Source organism: Chionomys nivalis, chromosome 1, assembly GCF_950005125.1.
Source record: "Chionomys nivalis chromosome 1, mChiNiv1.1, whole genome shotgun sequence".
NCBI classification, from domain to species: domain Eukaryota; kingdom Metazoa; phylum Chordata; class Mammalia; order Rodentia; family Cricetidae; genus Chionomys; species Chionomys nivalis.
This window is the reverse complement of record NC_080086.1, coordinates 109,939,265-109,964,089: the sequence shown is the minus strand read 5'-3', so window position 1 is coordinate 109,964,089 and position 24,825 is coordinate 109,939,265. Positions and strand designations below refer to the sequence as shown.

General features: G+C 40.6%; 1 protein-coding gene across 1 annotated transcript in view; it reads right to left on the bottom strand.

The window, feature by feature from the left end:
• Sh3yl1 (SH3 and SYLF domain containing 1) overlaps positions 1-24,825 on the bottom strand; it is a 31,461-nt gene that overhangs the window by 5,406 nt on the left and 1,230 nt on the right. Inside the window, exons 2-8 of the mRNA XM_057778670.1 lie at positions 16,437-16,547; positions 15,252-15,365; positions 13,200-13,264; positions 6,856-6,968; positions 5,681-5,809; positions 3,940-4,102; positions 3,211-3,286 (exon numbers count right to left, since the gene is read on the bottom strand). Coding sequence (XP_057634653.1) covers positions 3,211-3,286; positions 3,940-4,102; positions 5,681-5,809; positions 6,856-6,968; positions 13,200-13,264; positions 15,252-15,365; positions 16,437-16,547 — 771 coding nt within the window. The remainder of the gene's footprint in view (positions 1-3,210; positions 3,287-3,939; positions 4,103-5,680; positions 5,810-6,855; positions 6,969-13,199; positions 13,265-15,251; positions 15,366-16,436; positions 16,548-24,825) is intronic.

The following is a 24,825-nucleotide window of genomic DNA, read 5'->3' as shown; positions in this document are numbered from 1 at the left end:
TTTTAATTGGGTTAATTAGCATTTTAACGTCTAGTTTCTTGAGTTCTTTATATATTTTGGAGATCAGACCTTTGTCTGTTGCAGGGTTGGTGAAGATCTTCTCCCAGTCAGTGGGTTGCCTTTTTGTCTTAGTGACAGTGTCCTTTGCTTTACAGAAGCTTCTCAGTTTCAGGAGGTCCCATTTATTCAATGTTGTCCTTAATGTCTGTGCTGCTGGGGATATACGTAGGAAGTGATCTCCTGTACCCATATGTTGTAGAGTACTTCCCACTTTTTCTTCTATCAGGTTCAGTGTGTTCGGACTGATATTGAGGTCTTTAATCCATTTGGACTTGAGTTTTGTGCATGGCGATAGATATGGATCTATTTTCATTCTTCTACAGGTTGACAACCAGTTCTGCCAGCACCATTTGTTGAAGATGCTCTCTTTTTTCCATTGAATACTACCACTCTTGGGAATATACCCAAGAGATGCCCTATCATATGACAAAAGTATCTGTTCAACTATGTTCATAGTAGCATTGTTTGTAATAGCCAGAACCTGGAAACAACCTAGATGCCCTTCAATGGAGGAATGGATGAAGAAAGTGTGGAATATATACATATTAGAGTACTACTCAGCGGTAAAAAACAATGACTTCTCGAATTTTGCATGCAAATGGACGGAAATAGAAAACACTATCCTGAGTGAGGTATCCCAGACCCAAAAAGAGGAACATGGGATGTACTCACTCATAATTGGTTTCTAGCCATAAATAAAGGACATTGTGCATATAATTTGTGATCCTAGAGAAGCTAAATAAGAAAGTGAACCCAAAGAAAAACGTATAGTCATCTGCCTGGATAGGGGAAGTAGACAAGAATGCCGGGCAAACACTGGGAACTTGCGGGTGAGGTGGCATGGGGCTAAGGGGAAATGAGGTGAGAAACGTGAGAAGGGGAGGATGGGAGGAGCTTGGGGGAATGGGATGGTTGGGTTATAGGAAGGGTGGATACGGGAGCAGCGAAGTATATATCCTAACTAAGGGAGTCATCGTAGGGTTGGCAAGAGACTTGACTCTAGAGGGGCTCGCAGGTGTCCAGGGAGATGTCCCCAGCTGGTACCTTGGGCAACTGAGGAGAGGGAACCTGAAATTACCCTATCCTATACTGATGAATATCTTGCATATCACCTTAGAACCTTCATCTGGCGATGGATCAAGATAGAGACATAGACCCAATTTGGAGCAACGGTCTGAGCTCTTAAGGTTCAAATGAGGAGCAGAAGGAGGGAGAACATGAGCAAGGAAGTCAGGACCACGAGGGGTGCACCCACCCACTGTGACAGTGGAACTGATCTATTGGGAGCCTACCAAGGCCAGCTGGACTGGGACTGAATAAGCATGGGTTAAAACTGGACTCTCTGAACATGGCGGACAATGAAGGCTGATGAGAAGCCAAGGACAATGGCACTAGGTTTCGATCCTAATACATGAACTGGCTTTGTGGGAGCTTAGCCTGTTTGGACGCTTCACCTTCCTGGACCTAGATAGAAGTGGGAGGACCTTGGTCTTCCCGCAGGGTAGGGAATTTGGACTGCTCTTTAGTATCGAGAGGGAGGGGGAATGGAGTGGGGGGGAGGAGAAGAGGAGTGGGGATAGGGGGAGGGGAGTGGGGGGAAGGGGCAATATGTGGGAGGAGGGGGAGGGAAATGGGAAACGGGGAGCAGGTGGAAATTTTAATTAAAAAAGAATAAAAAAAGAAGAGAAAATCATTCCACGATATAAACACACTAAAAGAATTAATGTCTACCAAACCAGTCAGACAGAGAATATAAAAATGGGAAGCAATATCTTGGATTGAAGTGAGGAATAAGTATAGCCAGGACACTAGAGAAAGAAAACAAATGAAGCTGAAATTCCTGAGATACAAAGCAGGGCTAAGTACACAAACAGGGAAAATCATAAACAATAACATGAAAGCAACAAACACACACCTTTCAACAATAACTTTACACACTAACAGTCTCAACTTTCCAATCAAAAGACACAAGTTAGTGAATAAATTAAGAGAGAAAACCCATTGGTCTGTGTATAAGAAACTCATTTTACCTTCAAAGATAGGTACTGCCTTAAAGAGAAAAGACTGAAGACACAATGCCAAGCAAATGGGGTCAGGAAGCAAGTAGGGGGCTACTATCCTAATCTCTTACAGAATAGACTGTAAACAAATTAATTAGAAGAGAAAAAGGACACTTCATTCTAATCTGGTCAAAATGCAGACAACAACTGACTGTTGGGTACTCGATCTTAGTCGCTATCTAGAATGCAACCCCTGCCAACAAGGTGCAGAGAACATCATGGAAGAAAGGATGGAGTGATTCTAGAGATAGACAATGGAAATAATAGAAGGGATGCAAACACTGCACATAGACACAGCACATATATATGCATGTGCATGTCTGTATATATATATATATATATATATATATATATATATAAACAAAAAACTAAAAAGGAAGAGGTTATAAATTTGAAAAGGAGTTGGGAGGAATTAGAGAGATGAGAAAGGGTGGAAATGACATAAAGACAGTGCTAATATATGAAAGCCTTAAAAAATATTTTTAAATTAAAACAGATACAAGAAGAAACCTGAATGCTTATAAAATCTAATTTCACCTAGCTTAAAAACATTTCATGGAGACCCTGTACTCCTAGGAATATACAGCAAAAATAAATTGGACATTTAAAGATTCTTTTATCTTTATTTTATCTATATAAATGGCTTGCCTGTGTGCATGTGAACCACACATGGGCATTGTCTGCAGACACCTGAAGAGGGTGCCCCATCCCACACAACTAGAGCTACAGATGGTTCTGAACCGCCAAGTGGGTCCTAGGAGTGGAGATGAGGGTCCTCTACAAGAGCACCAAGTGCTAGTAACTGTTGAGTTATTTCTCAAGTCGTATATGATTTTCAAAGTTTGAATATAAATTTCATTGTAGATTTAAGACAATATCCTATGAATGAGAGAAGTCATCACAAATTACAACAGCAGAACCTCATATATGAAGCTCTATGTTATGGCATAGAAAAAGCTGAACACTGATTTTTCTCTTAAATGCTCGTAGTTCTTCTATTTGATATTGAAATATAACAATAGTACCTGTTTCCTTAATATTTAAAGATTGCTTAACTACTGTTATATTTAAGCTGCAGTAAAGTACTTACTCTGGGGGCCATTCGGCTGGATGGGAGCTAGGGATTGCTGTGGTCTTGATGATGGTTTTGGAGGTAATTCTTTAGCCTGGAAGACACATGAATAAATACACAAAGTTTTAAAAATCTGTTTTTATTTATGAGAATAGGATGATTTTTGCCTCTAGCCTGTTTACTGAGCAGGTTTCATCCTCTCCGTTTATTATCCACGCTCCCAGAAACTCAGGTGTACGGTGCAGGACTGGATGTGAGACTCTGCTGTGGGTTCATCCAGTTCGTGCTTGCACTTGAGACCTATTCCCTCTGACATTCATGCATGATCTAGTCACGATTGCACTTAAGCCCCCTCCTCCTCGGACATCTATATGTGGTCTCCAGGGGCTGAAAGTCCAGTGATATGGTCACGGGAACAGTCAGCAGAGAAAGGCGGTGATAACTTCAACTCTATACTTCAATTTCACTCTGCACAACAGGGCTCAAGTGGAGACCAACGGAAGAGAGGTCCAGCTGGTATTGGTTCGCTAACATTACCAGACTTCATCTTAAGAGACATATGATTATAGAAGACTATTCTTAAAATATGTACAATGTCAAAACTTTGGGGCATTTTTGAGGACTTTACTTAAAGAAATCATAAAGGAAGCTCAGTATATCAACAGGAGCCTGATATCAGAGATAGTGGGTCCTAAGACTGAAACGCCTCAAGCTCACGGAGACAGACAGGAAGCCTTTCGACAGCACCTTCTTCTGCTCCCGTGCTGCCTTCCTCAGATTGATGCGCTGCCCTTCATTTTCATACTTCTCAGTAAAGGAATTGAGGATTTCATAAAGATCTTCAGCTTGAGCAGGCTGTGGAACGTCTCCAAACAAAATGTCGTAAGCTCGAATGTCCTGACAGTAAAACCTAGTAAACACAAAATTAAGAACATGTCTGTAACATATACAGATGTGCTTTGGGGGTAAACATAGGACATTCACATAAATCATAAATGGGGAATTACTCTTATGAAATCCATCAGATACCACAAGACTTACCCCGTGTCTAATCCTTAGATACACCCCAAGCTCACGTTCTAAATCAACGAACATAAATATTGATATATATTTTTCTTCATAAAAAAGATGTCAACAAACACACACATTTATAAGGAAATACATAAACATAAAGTACAGATATTTTCATAAGATTTATCTTCATGCTTTTCTACAAAATAATTACTATACATGGCTTTATGATTTCTTTAAAATGCTTGCTCTTATCAAAATTAAAAATCTGCCTTGCGCGTTTTAAAGACTTGAAGTTCTTTAAAGGGATTATGGGCGGTAGTTTACCAAGGATTTAGCTGAGCTTTAGAGAGAAGACTGCCAAACACCTACGATTACGAGTTCCTCAAAGCATTCTCAAGTTCATGAAAGTGGACAGACACATCACTCTTGCTTCTATAAGATAAAGATTTTTGCAAACCATCATTTCCCTCATTCAGACTAGCTCTGATTTATATGTAGGATAGCAGTATGATATTTTACTCTTAGAAAAACTTGTGTGGGAATTCACTCCTTCATTGCAATATTAGTCCTACTGACAGGGCCCTGTGTGTCACCAAGACACTGGCTCCTTTGGGCGTGTGATTCTGGTATTGCTGGTGTGATTTCTCAAACCCACTGGAGGAAAAACTATCCAGACACGAGATTAAAGAAGCTCTGAGATGGCAACAAATAGGTCAAAAATCAAATTGGGTTTTGAATCAAAATTCGTCTCTATTTTGTATGGAAGAAGACAAACCCACAGTCTGGTGATAGGAATCCTCCTTCACAGCGAGGCACTTCTAACAGATCCACAAGACTATCTGCTTTGTTCACTATAAGGCTTGGTAATGTCATATTGTTACCTAGTTGAATTTTCCCGGCCATCAATTTATGGCTGTGCTCATTATAATGTCAAGGCCCTCTCCTCTGCAAAAAAACTAAAACAACATAGCTACAATTAATACATGTCACGACTGCAATCTTATCTGGCAAAAGAACACGAAGGAGGAACAGGGGGTAGCTGAAAGTATTAGTAAGAAAAATGTAATGTTTTGCTTGTTTTTTCTCTGATTTATTTTCACAAGCATATACTACTTTTTGACTTATCTTATTATATTTTATGTATTTGCCTGTGTAGCTCTGTGTATCACATGCTCACTGGTGCCCTCAAAGGAAGAAAATGGGATTTATTCATTGGAACTGGAATTATGGTTGAAGATTATGAACCAAACCTAGGTCCTCTGTAAGAGCAACAAGTGCTCTTAACTACTGTGCCATCTCCCCGGTCCCAAGAAATACTAATTTCATGTTAAAAGTTTTAAATATAGACCTTGCTGCATTTAAATGATTATATAAGTGTACTCATAAACTCCCAAACTATGACAAATTTTGAAGTCTTATCTTCTCATCACACATTTTAAAAAATATCAGTCGAAGTCACTCTGCATGAACTTACTTGCGATTAGTCTCTTTCCTTTCAATCAAACAACTTCCTTCCAGGGAGATGCCAGCAAAAAGGCCCCGGGATTTGCAGTAAGTGAAGACAGCTGCAGAGCTCCTCAGGGACACATTTCCTTCCAGGTTCCTACAACAGAGGGCAGACCAGGATGACTGCTCATCACTCAACCACAAGGTCTGTGTGCCTAGGCCATGGACCAGGATGACTGCTCATCACTCGGCCACGGGGTCTGTGATCTCAGGCCATGAACCAGGATGACTGCTCATCACTCGGCCACAGGGTCTGTGTTCTCAGGCCATGGACCAGGATGACTGCTCATCACTCGGCCACAGTGTCTGTGTTCTCAGGCCATGGACCAGGATGACTGCTCATCACTCGGCCACAGGGTCTGTGTTCTCAGGCCATGGACCAGGATGACTGCTCATCACTCGGCCATGGAGTCTGTCTTCCTAGGCCATGGTTTTCTTTGTCTAGAGCTTTCGGGTGGCTTGAAGAGAAGGCAGTTGTGGGAGAACATATCACTCGGAACGGCTGTAGAAGGGCTGACGGCCTGGTAGGATTGCACTGGAGAGAGAGATTTGGGAGCTAGCCCTCTCAACCAGAGAAACACATCTCAAGAGCACTGAGAGTAAGGATTCTTCTTCCATAGAACATTTTCAGACAGCTTACAGCTTAACTTCCATAAACAGATAGCAATTCTAAATCTCTAGCCTGATTACTAACCCAAGAACAGTGTTCCATTAACAGAGAAGGAAAACAAAGTTACAGTGTTAAAAACACTGCTCAATAAGATTCAACCATTTTACATGCTAATTTAGTTGGAGAAAAACTGTTTGTTTTTTTAAATTTCAGAACACCGACACCCTTTTTCAGTTAACAAAATTTGCATACACTTAGCTTCGTCAAAACTACACTAAACTGTATGCCAATTCAATGGAAAAACACGGCCTGTGCTTGTAAAAAACTTGATTTCTTTTTGTGTGTTCCGGGCTCAGAGTTTATTCCACTCACTGTTTCCTTTTTCCTCATTTTTGTAAATGTCTTGTTTGAGAGACCTTTCATCATCTGGCAATTGTAGAAATCCTGCTCCCTCATTTTCATTCAAATTTCTTCTTAATATGCCCCAAACTGTGACTTTTTAAGTCTTTAGAGTTTGGAATCTATTTACTCACCTGCCCAGGGGCCCGACTGCTACAGTAAAGTTCCCTCCGAGAGTCAGGTTTCCACCCTTTGCAAAGGCTTCTACTGCTCGGTCGTAATTCAGAATTATCACCAAATCCGACACCTGAAATGTAGAAACTCGCTCATTTAAAAACAGCGGTGCTGCCCGATGTACTGGTGTCCACCTTTAATCCTAGCACTTGGGAGACATAGACAGGTCTATCTTCATGTGTTTAAAGCCATTCTGGTCTGCAAATCAAATTCCAGGCTGCTAGCAAGTCTACTATCTCAGCAAACAAACAGGAGCTCCCCTCATTAATAAAACAGCCAGACCTAAATATTGCATAAAGTACGCGTTGGTTTAAACTCAGTTGTCCCATTTGTAATGTAAACTTTCAACGTCGATGGAAAGCCAGATATGAAGAGATACCATTACTTTGAACAGATAAGGCCAGAATCCAGCCTTGTACAGGTAATGGTGGCAATGACCTGTGTGCCATTCAGCCCTTCTGACAACAGGCAATACAGCTGAGACATTAGCAGTTGCTCTATCTGCAAACTGTCACACCGATAACCAGAACAGATCAAGAAGGTGAAGACAGAATGTGCTTTGATCTCAAAATAAACTTCTAAAAAAATCTAGTTTCATAGAATGCAGATTGGGGACTTCATGTCAGGCTTCATTCAGAGATGATTTCTATCCTAACTCCTTGAGTGGCTGCACACTTAACCACCCCGACACTGCATGTTGGGTGTTTGAATGGTGTCAGCTGACTTCCATTAATAATACCTAAGGTAGTGAGTTATTTCTTCTCTAAATAAGAATAGAAACTAGAATAAGGTTCAAGTGACTGGTTAGGCCAATACAATATAGAGTTTGTTTTTCAAATTCATAATGGCCATAGTTAGACAAGAAAAGGAGCATCACCCATAATGTGTGAGGCCTCACTGGAGACCACAGTGCTGATCCTGTTTTCCTCCCCCTTAGGGTGATACATTAGGTGGCATACTGATTTAATCTGCTACCCTGAAGTCTTAGCACAGAACCTTCCGCACCCAATTGTCAGGAGGATCAGATACCCACATCATCTGTATCTGTACTGACAGGTGCTAAGAAATGGGCTCAAAATGGGAACTCTTTGGGTATGAACTCCACTAAATGATGCCGATAGATGTGCAAGCCCATGTTCTTCTCTGTAAAGGTGGTGTGTCCACATAGCTATCCTCCACTGTCTGAGGAAAAGAAATTATTTGTAAGGCCTATATGGCCATAAAACAGTGAAACATCAAGGCCAAGCAGATCCTATTAGATACCTTGACGTGTATAGTTCTTTAAATTTTTATAAATGTTTTCCAATCAATGTTTCATTTGATGTACAGAAAAATCTTAGCATCAGAAACATTCATGATATAAAAAGGTTCTTGATACATGCAGGCGTCTTCTCAACTCTTGCCAATTGTTAGGTCCAAAATCCCCCTCCCCCACCCTCAATAGGGGTAGCACTGTCCTAAACAGAAGGACTTTGCCCAGGTAAACAGAATGATGAAAGTCTAAAGGTGGGGTTTCTGTTTACCAGGAAAGAAGACCCCCTAAAGCCTACCCTTAACCCTCCAGGAACTTCCCTTAACCTCCCACAAAGGTCAACTGCACTGGTCAAGGGCACCTAGTCTACCCAGACAGCCTGAATCAATCTGCTGACTACCATACAAAATATGCTTGCTTTTCCAGAATTTTTCTCACCTCTCTGATCCCCTAGCCCAGATTGGGTCTTGACAGCTTGATCCCCAATAACTCTTTTTGCCCATGGAGTGGTCTAGCTGGTAGTTTTTCTGTGCCATCACTTATACCAACCACTCTTCTTCTTTGACATATGGACAACTTCTGAGAATGGCAGTGTTAAATGACAGGATGGTTTATCGTTTCTTTATTGTTGCTTGTTTGCTTGCTACAGAGTCTCACTCTGCAGTCAATGCTGGCCTTGAATTTACAATCTTCCTGCCTTGGTCTCCTAAATGCTGGGATTACAGGCCTGTCCATTATACCTCATTTCCTTGTGCAAATTTAAGCTCTTCCTACAGCGATTATATAATCGTGTATCACAGGCACCTGGAGATAACAACCTTCCATTGTTTGGCACATTCACACTCAAAAAATGTATATTTCTTCCCAGAAATGCTATACTATTTGCTGTGTACTGTCTAGTATAAGTGTTCTATCTCTGAGGGAAAAGGTTTCCCCAACAGCAGTGTTGCAGTTCTGAGAAAAAGGCATCTTGGAAGTATGGAGCCAAGAAATATCACAAAGTCACGCCATACAACAAGCCTCACACAAGAGGCTTCCTGGGAAAGACACAAGAGAGTGGCTGCCTCTGATCCAGAAAGCAGCAGCAGGGGACCGAGCAGGAGGTAGGCTAATATAGGGTTTCTTGGAGGAGGCATTTTCCAGGGTGGAGATTTCCACAGTGGGATTGGTGGGTTTTCAAGGTCAGGGACGGGGGAGTTTTGGTGGCTTTTCAAACCTGGAAGCGAGTGTGGACTTTTTACCTCACACTTAGAACAGCTCAGGACAGTTAAGAAAGGTAAAAGCAGCTCTGAGAGTCTACTTAAGAAAGTCAATCTTCTTCTAATTTACATCTGCTTGGTATTTGGTGTCTTTGAAATAAGAGTAGGCTGATCCTGTGTCCTTTCTGTGATGCCACTAGTAAAACAGTCAACAGTCAAGGGCACATATGTCTATAGCTGAAAATAAAAGCAGAAAAGTCTTCCTGAGGAAGGCTGAGCAGCGGAACAACATTGAGATAGTTTAAGACAGCACTGGAGAGTCTGAAAAAAGTTCGAATGTTTTATATAAAAATTTAATTTAAAAGACACAAGTTTTTCAATTAAATAAATCCTTAAACATAAGAGCTAAAAAATGCCGGGCGGTGGTGGCGCACGCCTTTAATCCCAGCACTTGGGAGGCAGAGGCAGGCGGATCTCTGTGAATTCGAGGCCAGCCTGGTCTACAAAGGGAGTTCCAGGACAGGCTCCAAAGCTACAGAGAAACCCTGTCTCGAAAAACCAAAAAAAAAAAAAAAAAAAAAAAAAAAAAAGAGCTAAAAAATGACAGTTCCAACAGTAAAATTTGAGGGATATGTTCTAAGGTGTCCTTTCTCTAAGCTACTGTTGTGAAATCACACGGGACCTGTGTCAGCTCCTTGGGCTGCTAAGGTTTTCCTATAATCTCAAGTCTGGCTTAGGGGTGACCCTTGACAACTGGCAGCTAGCCATCAGTCCCAACTGTGAGCACTAGTAAGAAGCCAGGGGTACTCCTCCTTTGGCTCCTGTTGTGTAACATTGAAACATTTCTTCCTGCCATAAGCTCCTTAAACAGGAAGGCAAACAACTCAAAGTAGCTTCAGGAAGTCCCTGAAACTGATTAGATTCACTAGGCTCCTCCCTGAAAGAGTAAGCAACAAAAACTTAAAAGTCTGCCTCAAACGGGAGGAAGATGAGTAGCAAAGAAGACTCTTGGAGGAGAAAAGCTGCTGTGAGGGCTTAAGTTATGTTTTATGTTTTAATTACTGTGCTTAAGAGATCTAGAAAACAAAAAAGGCTTCTAACCTATAAGTCCTTCTTGCCTGAAAACAGATAACTTCCCGGAATGCTGGGGGTCGTTCATATAATACAAGCCATGTATTTTCACATCAGTAAACAAGGTTGGCTCTCCCAAGTGCACACGATGTGCTTGATTACATGTAGGTGGAAGGTACACAGACAAGAAGACAGAGGCGAGAAGTACGTAGCCTTGTGGGTTTTACCTCTATAAGCTTCTGCTTAAATGCAATTTAGGGCCACTCTCTGGGAATCCTAGGTATGAACCTGGCCAGTGTCTACTTTCCTAGCCAGTATTTAATAAACCCTTCTTCAAATTTGGCTCAAAAATTGTGGTAGTGGTCTTATTCTCAACTGGTGGGATTGTTACTGCAAAGAAGACTCTTGAGATCAGCTGCCTAGAAAAAAAAAAGCTAAAACCAAAAAAAGCTGTCTTGAGGAGGTTTGGACCAACTGAGGCACCTGCACAGGGCACCCTCCAGCCTGCTGAGCTGTCTACAGGCTGCAGTGTGCTGCAGGTCTGCAGCTTTGTGAGCTGGCACCCATGCTGGGGTGGACTTTGATGACGCACCTGTCTCTGAGTCATTTCTGCTCCTGTAATAACCCTAACCCTTACCCATGTTACTGGAAATAACCACAATAAAACTCACTGGTTCACCAAGTTGGACTTTGGTGCTGTCTATGTTTTGGTCTGTTGTGGGTTCCCTATTTGGAGCGAGTAGATGTGTATTGCATCTTCCCAGGAAAAGCTGTCACACAGCACTCAGCACTCACACCTCACAGAAGACACATTGTCTTTTCTTCCCATTCTCCCTCACCTGCCACCCCCGCCCCTTGGCTCTGTCTGGAAGCTATGTGACGTCCCTCTGGTCTTGTTATTTCAGGAATTCATACATTTCTCACACCTAATTCTGAGGTATGGCTATTCTCACCACACAAATCAGATATAGGGACTTCTCACAACATCTTCCAGTCCTCACTAAGAAGCTCTGTCCTTGGGTGTTTGAAGACTAAACTCTGAGCTCTGACAATAAAGGCTCAGTAATATTCCCTCTGTAAAAGACTGAGTTGGCTGGTGCCCCTACAACTGTCAAATTCCAATGACAAAAATTCAGTAGTTTGTAGTGAGAGCTCTGTCAGTGAGATTATTCTAAGATAGGCTGAAGGCAGTATCATTTTTTAGTGCTTTGGACTTTGCTGTCATTTTCCTATAAAGAAAATGTTAAATGTACTGAACACAAATCATGGCATTATCTCCTTACATACTGACATTCAAAACTGTTACTTCTTGGAACAGATTACCCATTAGGAAAACAGGAAGGGAATGTTGTGATCACTGAATAAACGTATTGATGAATGTGTTGTCTGGTCATCGCCCCCCCCCCCCCTCGCTGCCCCAGGTCTTTCTAGGCATTTCCAAGCTTGCTTCTTCTGAGATAAGCATTTTTACCTTCTTGGGACTCCTCTGTCCTAACCCTGTGGTCTGCCTTTGTTATTACCGCACCAAACCTGGATAATCTTATCAATTATAAGTACACATCAAACCAAGGAAAAAGAACAACTTGATGACATCATTTCCCAAATTCCTTTGGATATCTAGGTTTCATGGTGTTCTGTTTAATGTTTTAATAGCTACTATAAGTTTTAAAAGGGCCAAAGGGAAAAAAATATTAGAAGTTTGACTGAAAAAGGAGCAAGATCTCCAAGTCTCATAGAATCATTATATTATCGACAACTTGATGTCTTTGTAAGATGGGGAATACTTATTAAGGTTTCTTGCTGTCTGCCCCCATCTGCAGACAAACACAAACTGGCTACAGATATGTAGGTAACTGCATTTCATTTTATAGAGATTAAATTCTTTTGGGTACAGATAATGCTGAAAAATGTCATATGCTTAGCTCACTGAAAAGCTGTTTCTGGAGAGAGGTTTTGGCTCACCCACTTTAGACCCAAGCATGTTTGTCTCAAAGTTTCCTCCAGAGATTCTGTTCTGGGTCAGGTTGGCCCCTTGACTCTGTGACAGGGAAGAGAACAGAACATCCCAAGAAAAAGGCACTGTATGCTTAAGAACAGCTAAGAATTAAACTACTTGCAGATCAAGGTCACCATTATTGATCTCAAGACATAAAGGTGCCTATAATAATGGGATGCATATATATGGAACAGACAAAAGGAACTTTCTGTCTAAAGCCTTTCAAAAAAACCCCCAGAATTGCAGTCAGCTAAATTCTCTTGGGTGCTATAAAACATCAATTTATCCCACATGCTGTAGAAATCATAAAAACTACCTTATATTTTCTCTGAGGTTTATTTGGAAACTTACAAATCCTAAAGGTTTATCTGTATGTACACAGGCAATATTAAGGAAGAGGGGTAGTGACATCAGGACTGGAAGTCTAGGTAGCTGACCTACAGAAAGGAAACTACCAGGAGAAGGAACTGGGGGCCACAGCTGCTGGGAACACCACCTCCAAGGTTTCAAAGTGCTGTACATGGTGCAGATAAAACCCAGAAAAGCAGAACTCAAAGGCTTTGTGTTTATGTTGACTTGAATATATACAACAGTTTATAGAGAAGACCAAAGACAGACAAGTTCATAGAATGGGAGGGACAGAGAGAAGAGGAGCGGAGAGGGAGAGGGAGGCAACCTTCCACAGGTGTAAGAAGCAAAGTAAGAGCACAAAGAAGCCTTAGTTCCATCGTGCTGTATTTGGACAGCCTTTGGGGATCGTGACAATGGCGTTGACAGCCCACTTACCTCTATTCCTATTTCAAATCCTCCACCAAGGCCAGCAATCCCAATGGCTGAAGGTGCAGACCATTCTGACAAAAACAGATAAAAACATTGTAACATAAAACATCTGTCATATGAAGAAAAATATTTTTTCGAAAGGCTCATAGATCTTGTACTTTAAAATCTTTTAAAACTTAAAGGTTTTTTTTTAAATATTAAGTATTAACCAAGATTGTCATACTCACAAATTCATGTGTCACATGCTTTTCCTAATAAATCATATTAAACTAAATTGTGATCCTATTATCCACTTAACATATACAACATCTGATAATTTCTACTATCAATATTTTTAAAACTTAACTGCCAAGCTTTGGGTCACAATTGTATCATAGACAGAAGTGATCAAGAGTCAAGAGTTTGTCTCAATCACTACCAGAGATGGGTCACACAACTCTACTGTGTAGCCATGACTACTGGTTTCGCCTCCTCTGTGCACAAGAAGTTTCCTTGATAACTGTAAACTAAGCACAGAAATTTGACTTAGAATTTTAGGATTGATGTGACTTACTTTTCCTGTAAAGAAACAAATGTAGAAAAACAATTTTTATTTTGGTATTGAGAGTGTTTATAAATGACACTTCTTCTGTGCTGACCTTCCTTTGCAAGGGAGCACATCCTAGGCAAGCATTAATTATGGATACGTGTAGAATTAACCTGCCAGTGTTTGAAGAGTTTTGATTATAGGATCCAGTGCCTGAAATTCCCAAAGCTGCTTTCCACGCCTATGCTGAGAAATGCCTTCCTTCCAGACCTGTTCTCTGGGATCAGGAACTTGCCTGCCTTATTTGGGCAACCTTTCGGCTAGTCTCAGCAGGTGGATAGTAGCTGTTCTGGAAGATGGGGCAAAGAAATTTCGCTTCTGAAAATAATAGAAAAACGGAGTGTGGTTGGGAGCACGAGTGACGAGGATGGTAGAGGCAGACCCTCACTTTTTAGCGACAAAGCTGTCTTGTCAGTGGATAGCAGATAAATCTGCAGAGCCGTCCTGTAGAGACTAGGCCTCCTCTAACAGGGATTTTCTCAGAAGGTGCCAAATCTGTGTTTGGTGTCACTGCTGAGACGTCTATCCTTGAGCATTTGGGCAATATGTCAAAAAAAAAAAAAAAAAAAAAAAAGAGCTTCATATTTTCCAATCTTTAAATATTTAAGATTTTATTATTTTAAAATGTGACAATTAAAAAAACAAACTAACTGAAGTGGTTAAGGCCTTTTATTAAAGAGCCAGCAAAAGAAAAGTGGCTGTTGGCCACAGCACTGGAGTTACGATGAACCCTAAGACCCAAGGCCACCCTGAGCTATGAAAATAGCTATGACTGTTGGAAGAGAACCCCACTGTCTCTGCAGAAACAATGCCTCCAACCCAGGGACATGTGTACCAATACCTGAAAGTATAAATAATTGCTGTTAAAACAGTTACTGATAGAACAATGTGTTCCCTTACATGAGGAACAGCACAGTTCGAGCTGAAAAGGCACTTTAGTTGGTTCTGATATGTAACTAAGTATTATATATATATACATATATATATCAAGCATTGGTTCTTAGGATTCTTAGCAAATGCATTTTGGATTTGTCTCTGACAAATAAAACAACAGCTTTTAGCCTAGAAAGCAATGTTATAACATGGTTCTGCTAGGAGGAGAGGGGTAGTTCTTCACACGTCACTATCTTCCAGAGAAGCAAAGAAGTTTACAGATTATTTTCACAAACAGAAGAAACTGGCTTTTCCACAAAATTGAGGAGCAAGAACTCACATTCAACAAGAGAAATGTGTGTAGTATGTTCAAGGGATTGTTCCATGGAAAGCCTACAAAATGTAATGGAACATAGTCAGATACACCTTGAGTACCACCTAGTAATAATCATAGGCTAGCTTTCCGGCTTGCTTCCTGACACACACTACACGTTTCGAGAAGAAGCATATGGTGGATTCGCAGGACATGCTCTCTGTGAGAGCATCCACAACAGATGCAGAGCACAGAAGATTTAAAGTCTCCACCAGTACCAACTTACTTCCATCTGGAAGACGTGCCAGGACAATCCCACTGCCTCCCCTGGCTGTCACCAGGAATCCAGCTTTAATCACAGACAACACTGCAAGTCCTTTTGCTTTTGCAATCACGTGGGCTGCAAACAAACAAAATAGCAATGACTGAGGGGCCGCTGGCGACTGAGCTTTGATATTAGAGGTATATAGCTGAATTCATTATTTTTTTTCGGTTGTTGGAGACAGGGTTTCTCTGTGGCTTTGGAGCCTGTCCTAGAGCTAGCTCTTGTAGACCAGGCTGACCTCGAACTCACAGAGATCCGCCTGCCTCTGCCTCCCGAGTGCTGGAATTAAAGGCGTGCACCACCACCGCCCGGTTGAATTCATTATTAATAAGAAATTTTGGATATGACAAAATTAAATGATTCGTCGTTTCAAAAGATTTTCCTTTTAAACTCATGATCTCTTTGAACTACTACTTTATACTGAAACTCTAATTCTCCTTACAATAACCAGTTTGTTCCCATTTCAGAGTTCATTTAAAATGAGAGCTATAACTACACGTATCCACTAAAGGCACAGCATCACCGTTATTCACTCTGCTTAGTTGCAAGGGGAGATCTGAGTTTGGTGAGCGACACCAGCACATGTGTGGGCACAGGAGTTAAAGCCACACCCTCAGCACCTGCTGTGTATCATTTCGGAGTTAACGCTATTGTTGATGACGGCTGTGGACAAAAAATAACAGCGTCATTTAGGAGAACAGGAATTTATGGAATTCATTAGAATTACAGACCAAATTCTCTTTAGTGCCTTTTGCTTATACACATAAAAGATATTGTTACTTGTAAATATAATTTCCCTATTTGCAAAAAAAATTGTGAAGTGCTTTAAAAAGCTTAAATCATAAAAATTTACCTGAGAGGTTAGTTAGTAGTTTTGAAAGTCTGTTTGCAAATTCCCCCAAAACTGAATTTTCAGAAGCTGAAGGGAGCAGAGACTCCAGGGTTTAGGCTGGCACCTCAAAGCAAAGTGAGGGAGGATTTTTCTGTTGACTAGCACTTTGTCTGCCTACCGGAAGAATGCCTGCACAGTGCTGTCCCTCTGAGGGCTGAGACGAGCGTGGTCTAAATGTCTGCTTGTTTCCATAGGACAGCTATGGAGAAATGCTAAGCAATGTGGAAGACAAGCATATTTAGAAATTTACCTACCAGGAATAATCTTATCAGGTCCATTTCTGGAAGTTATTTCTGTGAATTCTCTTAATATCTTGGCAGCCTTCTTTGCTTCTGATTTCAGATTAGAAGGTATAGGGTTATTCACTGAAAGATAAAAAAATAATACTGCAGTAGGGGAAAAAAAATCCAAGTCCGAATGTATTTCAACTTCATTCTTCTCTCATATGATTAAGTATTTAAAGTCAAAAGTTACCAAAGAGAATGACTTCGAGGCCTCATTTATTGATCACCCATCTCTGTTTCCTTAAATTGTGAAACCTTGCAGATGCTAACACTAAACACTCAAACTCTCATGAATTATGAGAATATCGGATCTTGGGATCCTAGATGAATGCTGACTAGCCTTCTCTCCTCACTAAGTATCTTCTCCTCATAATTACATCGCCTTAGTGTTAATAAAAATTGAATTTGAGCATGAACAAAAGATATACTTCACAATTGTCTTTAATAGATATAAAATTTGATACAGTTTGGCTTTTCTCATCAGAAATTTTGGAGATGGTTGGCTGTCACAAATAAAACACAGAAATTGAGTTAGTATGTCCAGCAATATATTCCTGCTCCTATACAACATTTTATATTCCCAGTGTAAATGTGTCTTTTTGTCATACTAGGATGCATGCAACTCTTGAACTCCACAGCATGTTGGAGAAGGTAGACTGCAGTGGTATTGTTTGTGTTTTAACAAATAAAGCTTGCCTGAACATAAGAGTGCAGAGGTGTGCCACTAGAGGCTAGGCGGTGATGGCACACACCTTTAATCGCAGTACTTGGGAGTCCCATGCCTTTAACCCCAGCACTAGGGAGGTGGAGACAGGAAGGAATATGGCTGGGCAGAGAGAGGAATATAACGAGGAAAAAGGCAAGAGCTCAGGGCAGTCTGAGGTTTGGTGGAGACAGAGGGAGTCTGGAGATGCGGTCTGAGGACAGGATCGCCCCTTTGGTCTCGGCAATAGAGGTAAAAATTGCTCTAGTGACTGATGCTTTGCCCCTCAGATTTTTAGCACTAACCCCATATCTGACTCTGGGTTTTTATTATTAATACTAATTAGAATTGGTGCTAGAGTGGACCATTCTCTTGCCTCTGGATGAGCAAACCTAAGCATGGACAAAGTCCAGGTGAGCTCACCAGCAGTGGTCCTCATCTGATTGTCTGTGGTCATCACGTATTTCAGATGGGAAATGTTGAGGACATCCATACCACCATTTCACCTGGTGACGGAAGCACACTAAAAACAGAAGGAATGACCAAGTAATTCAGGGGAAAGACTCTCATTTAGCAAAGTATAGAGCTGTCTAATTAAACAGTATAGATGCACTTTGGCAGCTGGTGTGTTTGAAATATGTAATTTATTTTAAAAGTGGGAACTGAACTAAAGCCATGGCAGAGTCTTGCTTGTTTTCCTTGGAAGCTAACAGTTTGGTTCTTTGTGGTCCGACACAGGAGCATCAGTAAGAATAAAGTTATGGGAAACTCCATCCCCAAAACCGTCAATGGTACTTTTGGGTAGAGAGGTACATCCTCAGTTTACGAAAGCAAAATGAAATGGATCTCCTGTGTGTAGTACTCCTTTTCCATCTAAACAGTATGTGTGGCATTCTACATTTTATTACCTAGTTTTATTTCCGATTATTTAAATATTGCTTCTCAAATTTACCTGTCTTGTCGATGAAGTTCGTACAATAGTCCCATCTCCTTTAAACACTTCTAGTTTGCTCATCTGCAGCATCAAACTGATTTCTCTCTATCAGTTTTGTCTGTATCTGAATTTTACATAAGTGAAAGTCACAAGAGTCCAACCTTTCCTAACTACTTTATTTGATACACCATAAAATAAGTGGGAATCATATATTGGACAGAGATCAGAGATTCATCTTTTTGTCTCCTGCCAGGCTGTATTCTTACATGTGAGAACATAATTTAGTCCTCCATATTTTCTGAAACAGTTATGTTGTTTCCAGCTTGGGGCTAATCCAAACTAAACTGCTATATATATTCCCATATGGTCTGTTGTGCAGAAATGCTTTATTGCTTTTGGGGGCCAATTACATTCACACTACCAAACCACAATCAGTGTATGAGGGCCAATGTGGGATTAAAGCTGAACTAGTGCTTCTTTTACAAAGTGTGTTAAGAATTGAAATGGTATCTTGGTGGATTTTCCCTTTGATGAGTATGTAGTGTCCTTTCCCATCTCTTTTGATTAGGTTTGAAGTCCATTTTATCACATACTAAAATGCCTTTATTAGCTTGCTTCCCAGGTCCATTTGCTTGGAATAACTTTTCCATCCTTTTACCCTGTGGTGATGTCTATCCCTGTTAAGATGTGCTTCTTGGATGCAGAAGAAAAATGGATCCTGCTTTACTGCCCATTTTGTTAGTATGAGTCTTCTTATAGGGGAATTAAGAGTGTTGATGTTGAGAGATATCAAAGATCAGATTATTGATTCCTGTTTGTTTACTTATTTAGTTATTTGTGTGTGTGTGTGTGTGTGTGTGTGTGTGTGTATGCTTCCCTTTTTTTTGATTTTACTGTTCTGAGATTCTTTATCTCCTGTATTTTCTTGGGTATAGTTAACCTATTTAGGTTTGAGTTTTCCTTCTAGCATTTTATGTAGGGCTGGATTTGTAGATAAATATTGCTTAAGTTTGGCTTCATCATGGAATATCTTATTTTCTCTAAAGTTTTCTGGTTATAGTAGTCTGGGCTGACATCTATGGTCTCTTAGAGTCTGTGGGACACCTGTCCAGGCCCTTCTGGCTTATGAGAGTTTCCATTGAGAAGTCAAGTGTAATTCTAATAGGTCTGCCTTTATATTACTTAGTTTTTTTTCAGCTTTTAATATTCTTTCTTCATTCTGTACATTTAGCATTTTGATTATTATGTGCTGAGGGGGCCTTCTTTTCTGGTCCAGGCTATATGGTGTTTTGTATGCTTCTTGTATCTTTACAGGCATCTCCTTCTTTAGGTTAGGAATATTTTCTTCTATGATTTTGTTGAGAATATTTTCTGGGTCTTTGAGCTGGGTTTCTTCTCCTTTTTGTATTCCTATTAATTCTTTCATAATGTCCCAGATTTTCTGAATGTTTTGTTTCTGGAATTTTTTAGATTTAGCATTTCCTTTGACCAACGTATCCATTTCTTCTATCGTGTCTTCAGTGCCTGAGGTTCTCTCTTCCATCTCTTGGATTATGTTGGTGAAATCTGCTTCTGTGGTTTCTGCTTGAGTTTCTAAATTTTTCATTTCCAGATTCCCCTCAGTTTTAGGTTTTCTTTACTGATTCTAGTTCCACTTTCAGGTGTAAGTAGAGGTTTCTCTCCTGCTTGCTAATTCTTGAAGAGCCATTCCGAGGCTTAATGTTAATTACAAATTGTTTGACCTATTAGCTTAGGCTTATTATTAACAAGCTCTTACAACTTAAATTAACCCATTTCTATTATTTCATATTTTTCCACAAGGCTCATGGCTTGTTACCTCACATCTCACTTCTCCAAGTGGCTGCTGGCATTTCCCAACTCCACCTTCTTTCTCCTTCTATCCCTGCTTAGATTTCCAGCCTGGCTCTATTCTGCCTGGCTACTGGTCAAATCAGCTTCTATATTAACCAGTGGTAAGAAAACATATTCACAGCAGACAGAGGGGCATCCCACATCATCCAGGCCTTGAACAGTTTTATTCATCTCCTTCCATGAAAATTTGTTTTCATAAATTTTGTTAAGGGATTTATTCATTTCAATCTTTAAGGATCTCCATCATATTCATAAAGGTTGTGCCTCAGCTATGTTGGAATACTCAGGGCCTGCCATGGCAGGGTTGCTAATCTCCAGTGGAGACATATTCTCTGGCCATTATTGTGTTTTTACAGGGGCAAATAAGCATCTGGGATTGGGAAGACTGTAATTCAAGGTGCTGTTATCTGTCCTCTACTTTGTTGGGTAAGGGCTTGGCTCCTTGGTTTTTGTTTCTTCTCTGTTTCTTAGCAGAGAGTGTAGTGGCAGTGTTGCCTGCTATGAAACTTTTCTGGGGTCCTAATAGGTGTGGCCACTGGAGTTCTAGATAAACCGTGTTTCTGAGTATTGGGAGCTGACACTTAGGAATGGGGATGGACTGGGTGAGTAGCTGAGGGGGTTAACAGGAAGGCAGAAAGCAGGGTGTTCCACCAGGATCTGTTTAGTCATCTGGGAATGGGGACAGAGTGAGGAGAAGCGATAGCAGACAGTCTGGTACAGGGCTGAGGATGAGACTGGGGATTGGCTTTAAAGGGAGCGGTGAAGATCTGTTGTTAGCCGACTTGCTTCCCTGGTCATAGTGGCCTGCAGGTTCCCATAGAAGGACTTTTGAGGTTGGGGGCTGTGGCAAAGCAATGGGTGGGGGGGGAGTTTGGAGGGGAAGATCTGTGTGAGCCACTGGAGATGGGGACAGTGGGGAAGAGAGGCTGCAGCAGGTAATTTCTTGCAGAGTTGGGGATGAGACTGAGAGATTGTATTTGGAGGAGCAGAGGGAAAGGAGAAGATTTGCAGTTAGCCTACCTGGTACCCTGGTCAGAGTGCTTATTTCTATTTGTTATGGTTCTGTTAAAAAACATACTGCCCATTTAAAAAATGTGTATTGTCTTGTTTTTGTAAATTATCCTTACATATAATGAATATCTAACACCAAAATATAAATATGTATTTGTGTATATAAACACATACCTCGTATATTTATCAAAATGATTCATCTGACCATTTTCTCAGTGGTATCATCTTAAACCACAGGGCATCATTTCCTATAATACACTTAAAATTTCCTCCTCTATTTTTGCTTCTCCAATTCCAGATCTATTTGTTTATCTGATTTTTTCCCCCAAATGTGTCACTGAGGGTTTGGTCCTTTTCTCTCAGCCCATACCACCCCTTGTCTCTTTCTGCATGTGGCTGATATTCCTTCAAGTTCACAATCTTATTTTTCTTTCAGATATGCCCTTTAAGCAACAGTGAACTCTTTCCTCAAAATACTATGCCTTCAGCTTCAACTATTCTGCTTGCTTCTCTCCTCTCCATGTCTTTCCTGGTGACATTCATGCCATCTTTTGAGTCCTTGAGCACACTGGACATCCCTGTCTGTATCTGTATCATCTCAGTCATTTCTAGTCCACCGTGACTGCCTTCTCCAGGTTCCAGGTTACATCTTCCTGTTCAGTCACTTCTAGTAGTTTGATGAGTGCTAGACACCTTGACAGTGGCAATTTATGAACGGAAGGTTATGCTGTGCTCTAAGTTCCTTCGTGTTGGGTGGCTCGGTAGCTTTCAGGCTCTGCCATGTCCTAGCTGACTTCCTTCTGAAACAATGTTTGATTCCATCCTGAATGCATGAGCCAGGACGACACTTCAGTAACACATCTGAACATGTAGATATAATTAACTGCCCAGAATCAACAACAAGGCAGACTGATAAACTATCCATGCAAAGTAAGAAGCATCGTCTATGAGCTGACTGGAGTAGATTGGGAACACGTGGATGAAACAAATTAAAGCAGCTCAGAAAAGCAGGTTCCTGACCTTAAGAATGCATCAGACCAATAAAGGATTCAACACCCTCATCTGGATAACATAAAAGCTGAGGCATCTAATACCAGGAACGCCCATTGTCCTGTCTGTCTGGGTGAGGGTGTGGGTGTGAGTTCACGCGGAGTCGTTGAAACTCAGAGACACCTTGAGAATGAATTTAGCCTTTGGCGACCACAGGGGTCTCCGGTCTCAGTGGACTGAAGACAAGACCATTCTCCTAAGTCAGGTACCCCCAAAGGCTATTGTTGAATGAATTCCCACAACAACCCATGATACAGCAGAATCCATCTGCTTAGCATCTGGCCATTTGGTGAACACACACAGGAAAGACAGGTGAAAATCTCCTGTTTCCAGAGCTTCAGCTTAGCACATTCGCTTCTATGGGAGTTCCAATCAAGCCTCCTTGCCGTCAGTTCCCAACTTAAACAGACCTGCACCTTGGAGACAAGCCTTGGACTGACCTCAGCCTTGAACCTGCTAAGCTCTGTGTATCTATAGCTGCTCTTCAAATACATTGGTTAACGCGCTAGTTAGTTTTAACTTTCAACTCGACACAACCTAGAATCACTTGGGAAGACAGTGTTAAAGAGGAATTATCTAGATCAGGGCACGTCTGAGGGGAACTGTCTTAACTAAGCTATTATGGGTGGCACTATTCCCCAGGTGGGGGCTCCTGAACAGCAAGAGAGGAGAAAGCTATGGGAAAATAAGTCAGCAAGATTCCATGCATTTGTTTCGCTCTTCTCTTGACTACAGATACGATAATATCTGCTTCAACCACTGTGACTTCTCTGCTACAACAGATTGCAACATGGAATTGTAAGCGGAAAAGAGACTTTTTCTCCCCTAAGATGTCTTGCATCAGGGTGGGTTGCTTTAGGACATATCTGGTTCCAGGGGAGGGCTTCAGCAAGTCAGCTGAATTACAGAAGGGATTCTGTGAAACTTTCTGTAAGATCATATTGCCTGATCAGTTACAGGCAGTAAATTCCTGTCAGAAAGAACACGTGTGAACTGAAAGTTTGGATAGAGATCCTAGTTCCTGTACTCAGCTTCAAATCTTGAGCCTCTCACGTTTCCGTTTTGCTGTAACGACAACCGAGCATGAATATGGACATCTTGTCAATGGTTCTGCTGAGTGACCGCAATATCTCCTCAACTTCACATCACAATCGGGATCTGAATACCCAGAAAAGTCGCTCAGTTCCAAAGCCAAGCAAACTATATGGTTTTCGTTTCTGAAGAGAAAAGTGAATACAGAATTTCAAGCCAAGAAAGTAAATTTATTTTAGAAGCAAGTAAAATATTTGAATATTTCTGAATTTTCAAATGTCAAACTATTGATATATTAAGGAGAGTTTTTAAAAGTTGGGAGGAAAATTTTGCTTTGTTAACCTTAGAGCTTCAGTGAACTTAAGATCTGGAAATCATTTTACATACTGACAATTTATTAATAACTCAGGCTAGGGGCCAAAAAATGTCATTCACATCTTACTCTGAATAAATTTCCACTGGAGTAACAAAGCTGATCACTACTTCTAAACTAGAATCAGGGTCAAAACCAAAAACCCGGAGATCAAAGGCCCACTCCTTCTTTTTCTATTAGAGTATGAGATCATAAATTAATAATGCCAACAACCAACTCTCGAAAAACATCAACGCTCTCAAACAAATAAAAACAAACATCAACAGAATATAAAAACAGTCCATATAGGAAAAGGATATCTAGAAGTGGCTTTCTAAATTTTCATTCTGTATTAATCCATGTCTTAAAATTTTAATTTGCAAGGTTAATTTGCTAAGCTGATAAAAATCAGACAAGAAATCAAAGGACTAAGAGCACAACTAGGTTTATATAGTATTCAGAACAGTTGATAACACCATCCTAAAAACAAGTCAAATATCTCAAGAGACTCTGAAGGGTTGCCTTTCTTGCGGAGCACAGCTTTAAAACACTGATGTTGACATCTTCCACCTTTGTTTCTAGATCAATGCTATCTTTCAGAGGCTTGAGTTTTAACTGCCTATTTTGTCTTAAGGACACCAAGTTTGTCAAATCAGTAATTCAGAACCTCTGTTCCTGGTCAGACCATGAACCTCCTTCAGTAAATTTTACTGCTTTTCCCTCTCTCGCAGCTGGCTGTGGATGGGAATAGAGCTGGGAGCAACAGACAGAGAATCTTTGCCTTCTACCTGCTGCCCAGAGAAATTCAGGGAGTTGTTGACTTAGGACAGGATTATAGATACATGCTTATCTGTCATTTGTAAAAAAATGGGGAAAAAATTAATTTGTTTTAGACCTTAAACAAGAATCCTATCATTTCACACCACCATTTGTAAATCAGTGAACAGACGAGGACCTATGGCTCTTAGTACTCACAGTATGCAAATTTTACCTTTAACTACTATCAACTTTTTATTTTGAAGCACTACTTATTTTTAATAGGGAGAAATCTGAGAATAAAAATAAAAAGAATAAAAAAAATAAAAAGAATAAATGTACCGAAGTTTTTTTTTTAACTTTTTTTAAAGTCAAAAAAGTCGAAGAGTAGTATTGACTCATTTCACAGAAACTGAACATAGAGACGCAATAACAATTTCTCCTTAATTAAGATGCCATAGACATGATGGAAGTTACTACTTACTCCACTTGAACCTCCAACACAGCAATTTACAAACCGCCAGATGCTACTATGGTATTTCAATAACAGGCCGCAGAGTAGAATAAAACCAGCCCTGTTAGTCTCTAAACTTTGTGTGCAGCTTTACTGACTCAGTAATCCAAACATTTCCTCATAGCTCATGGAAGT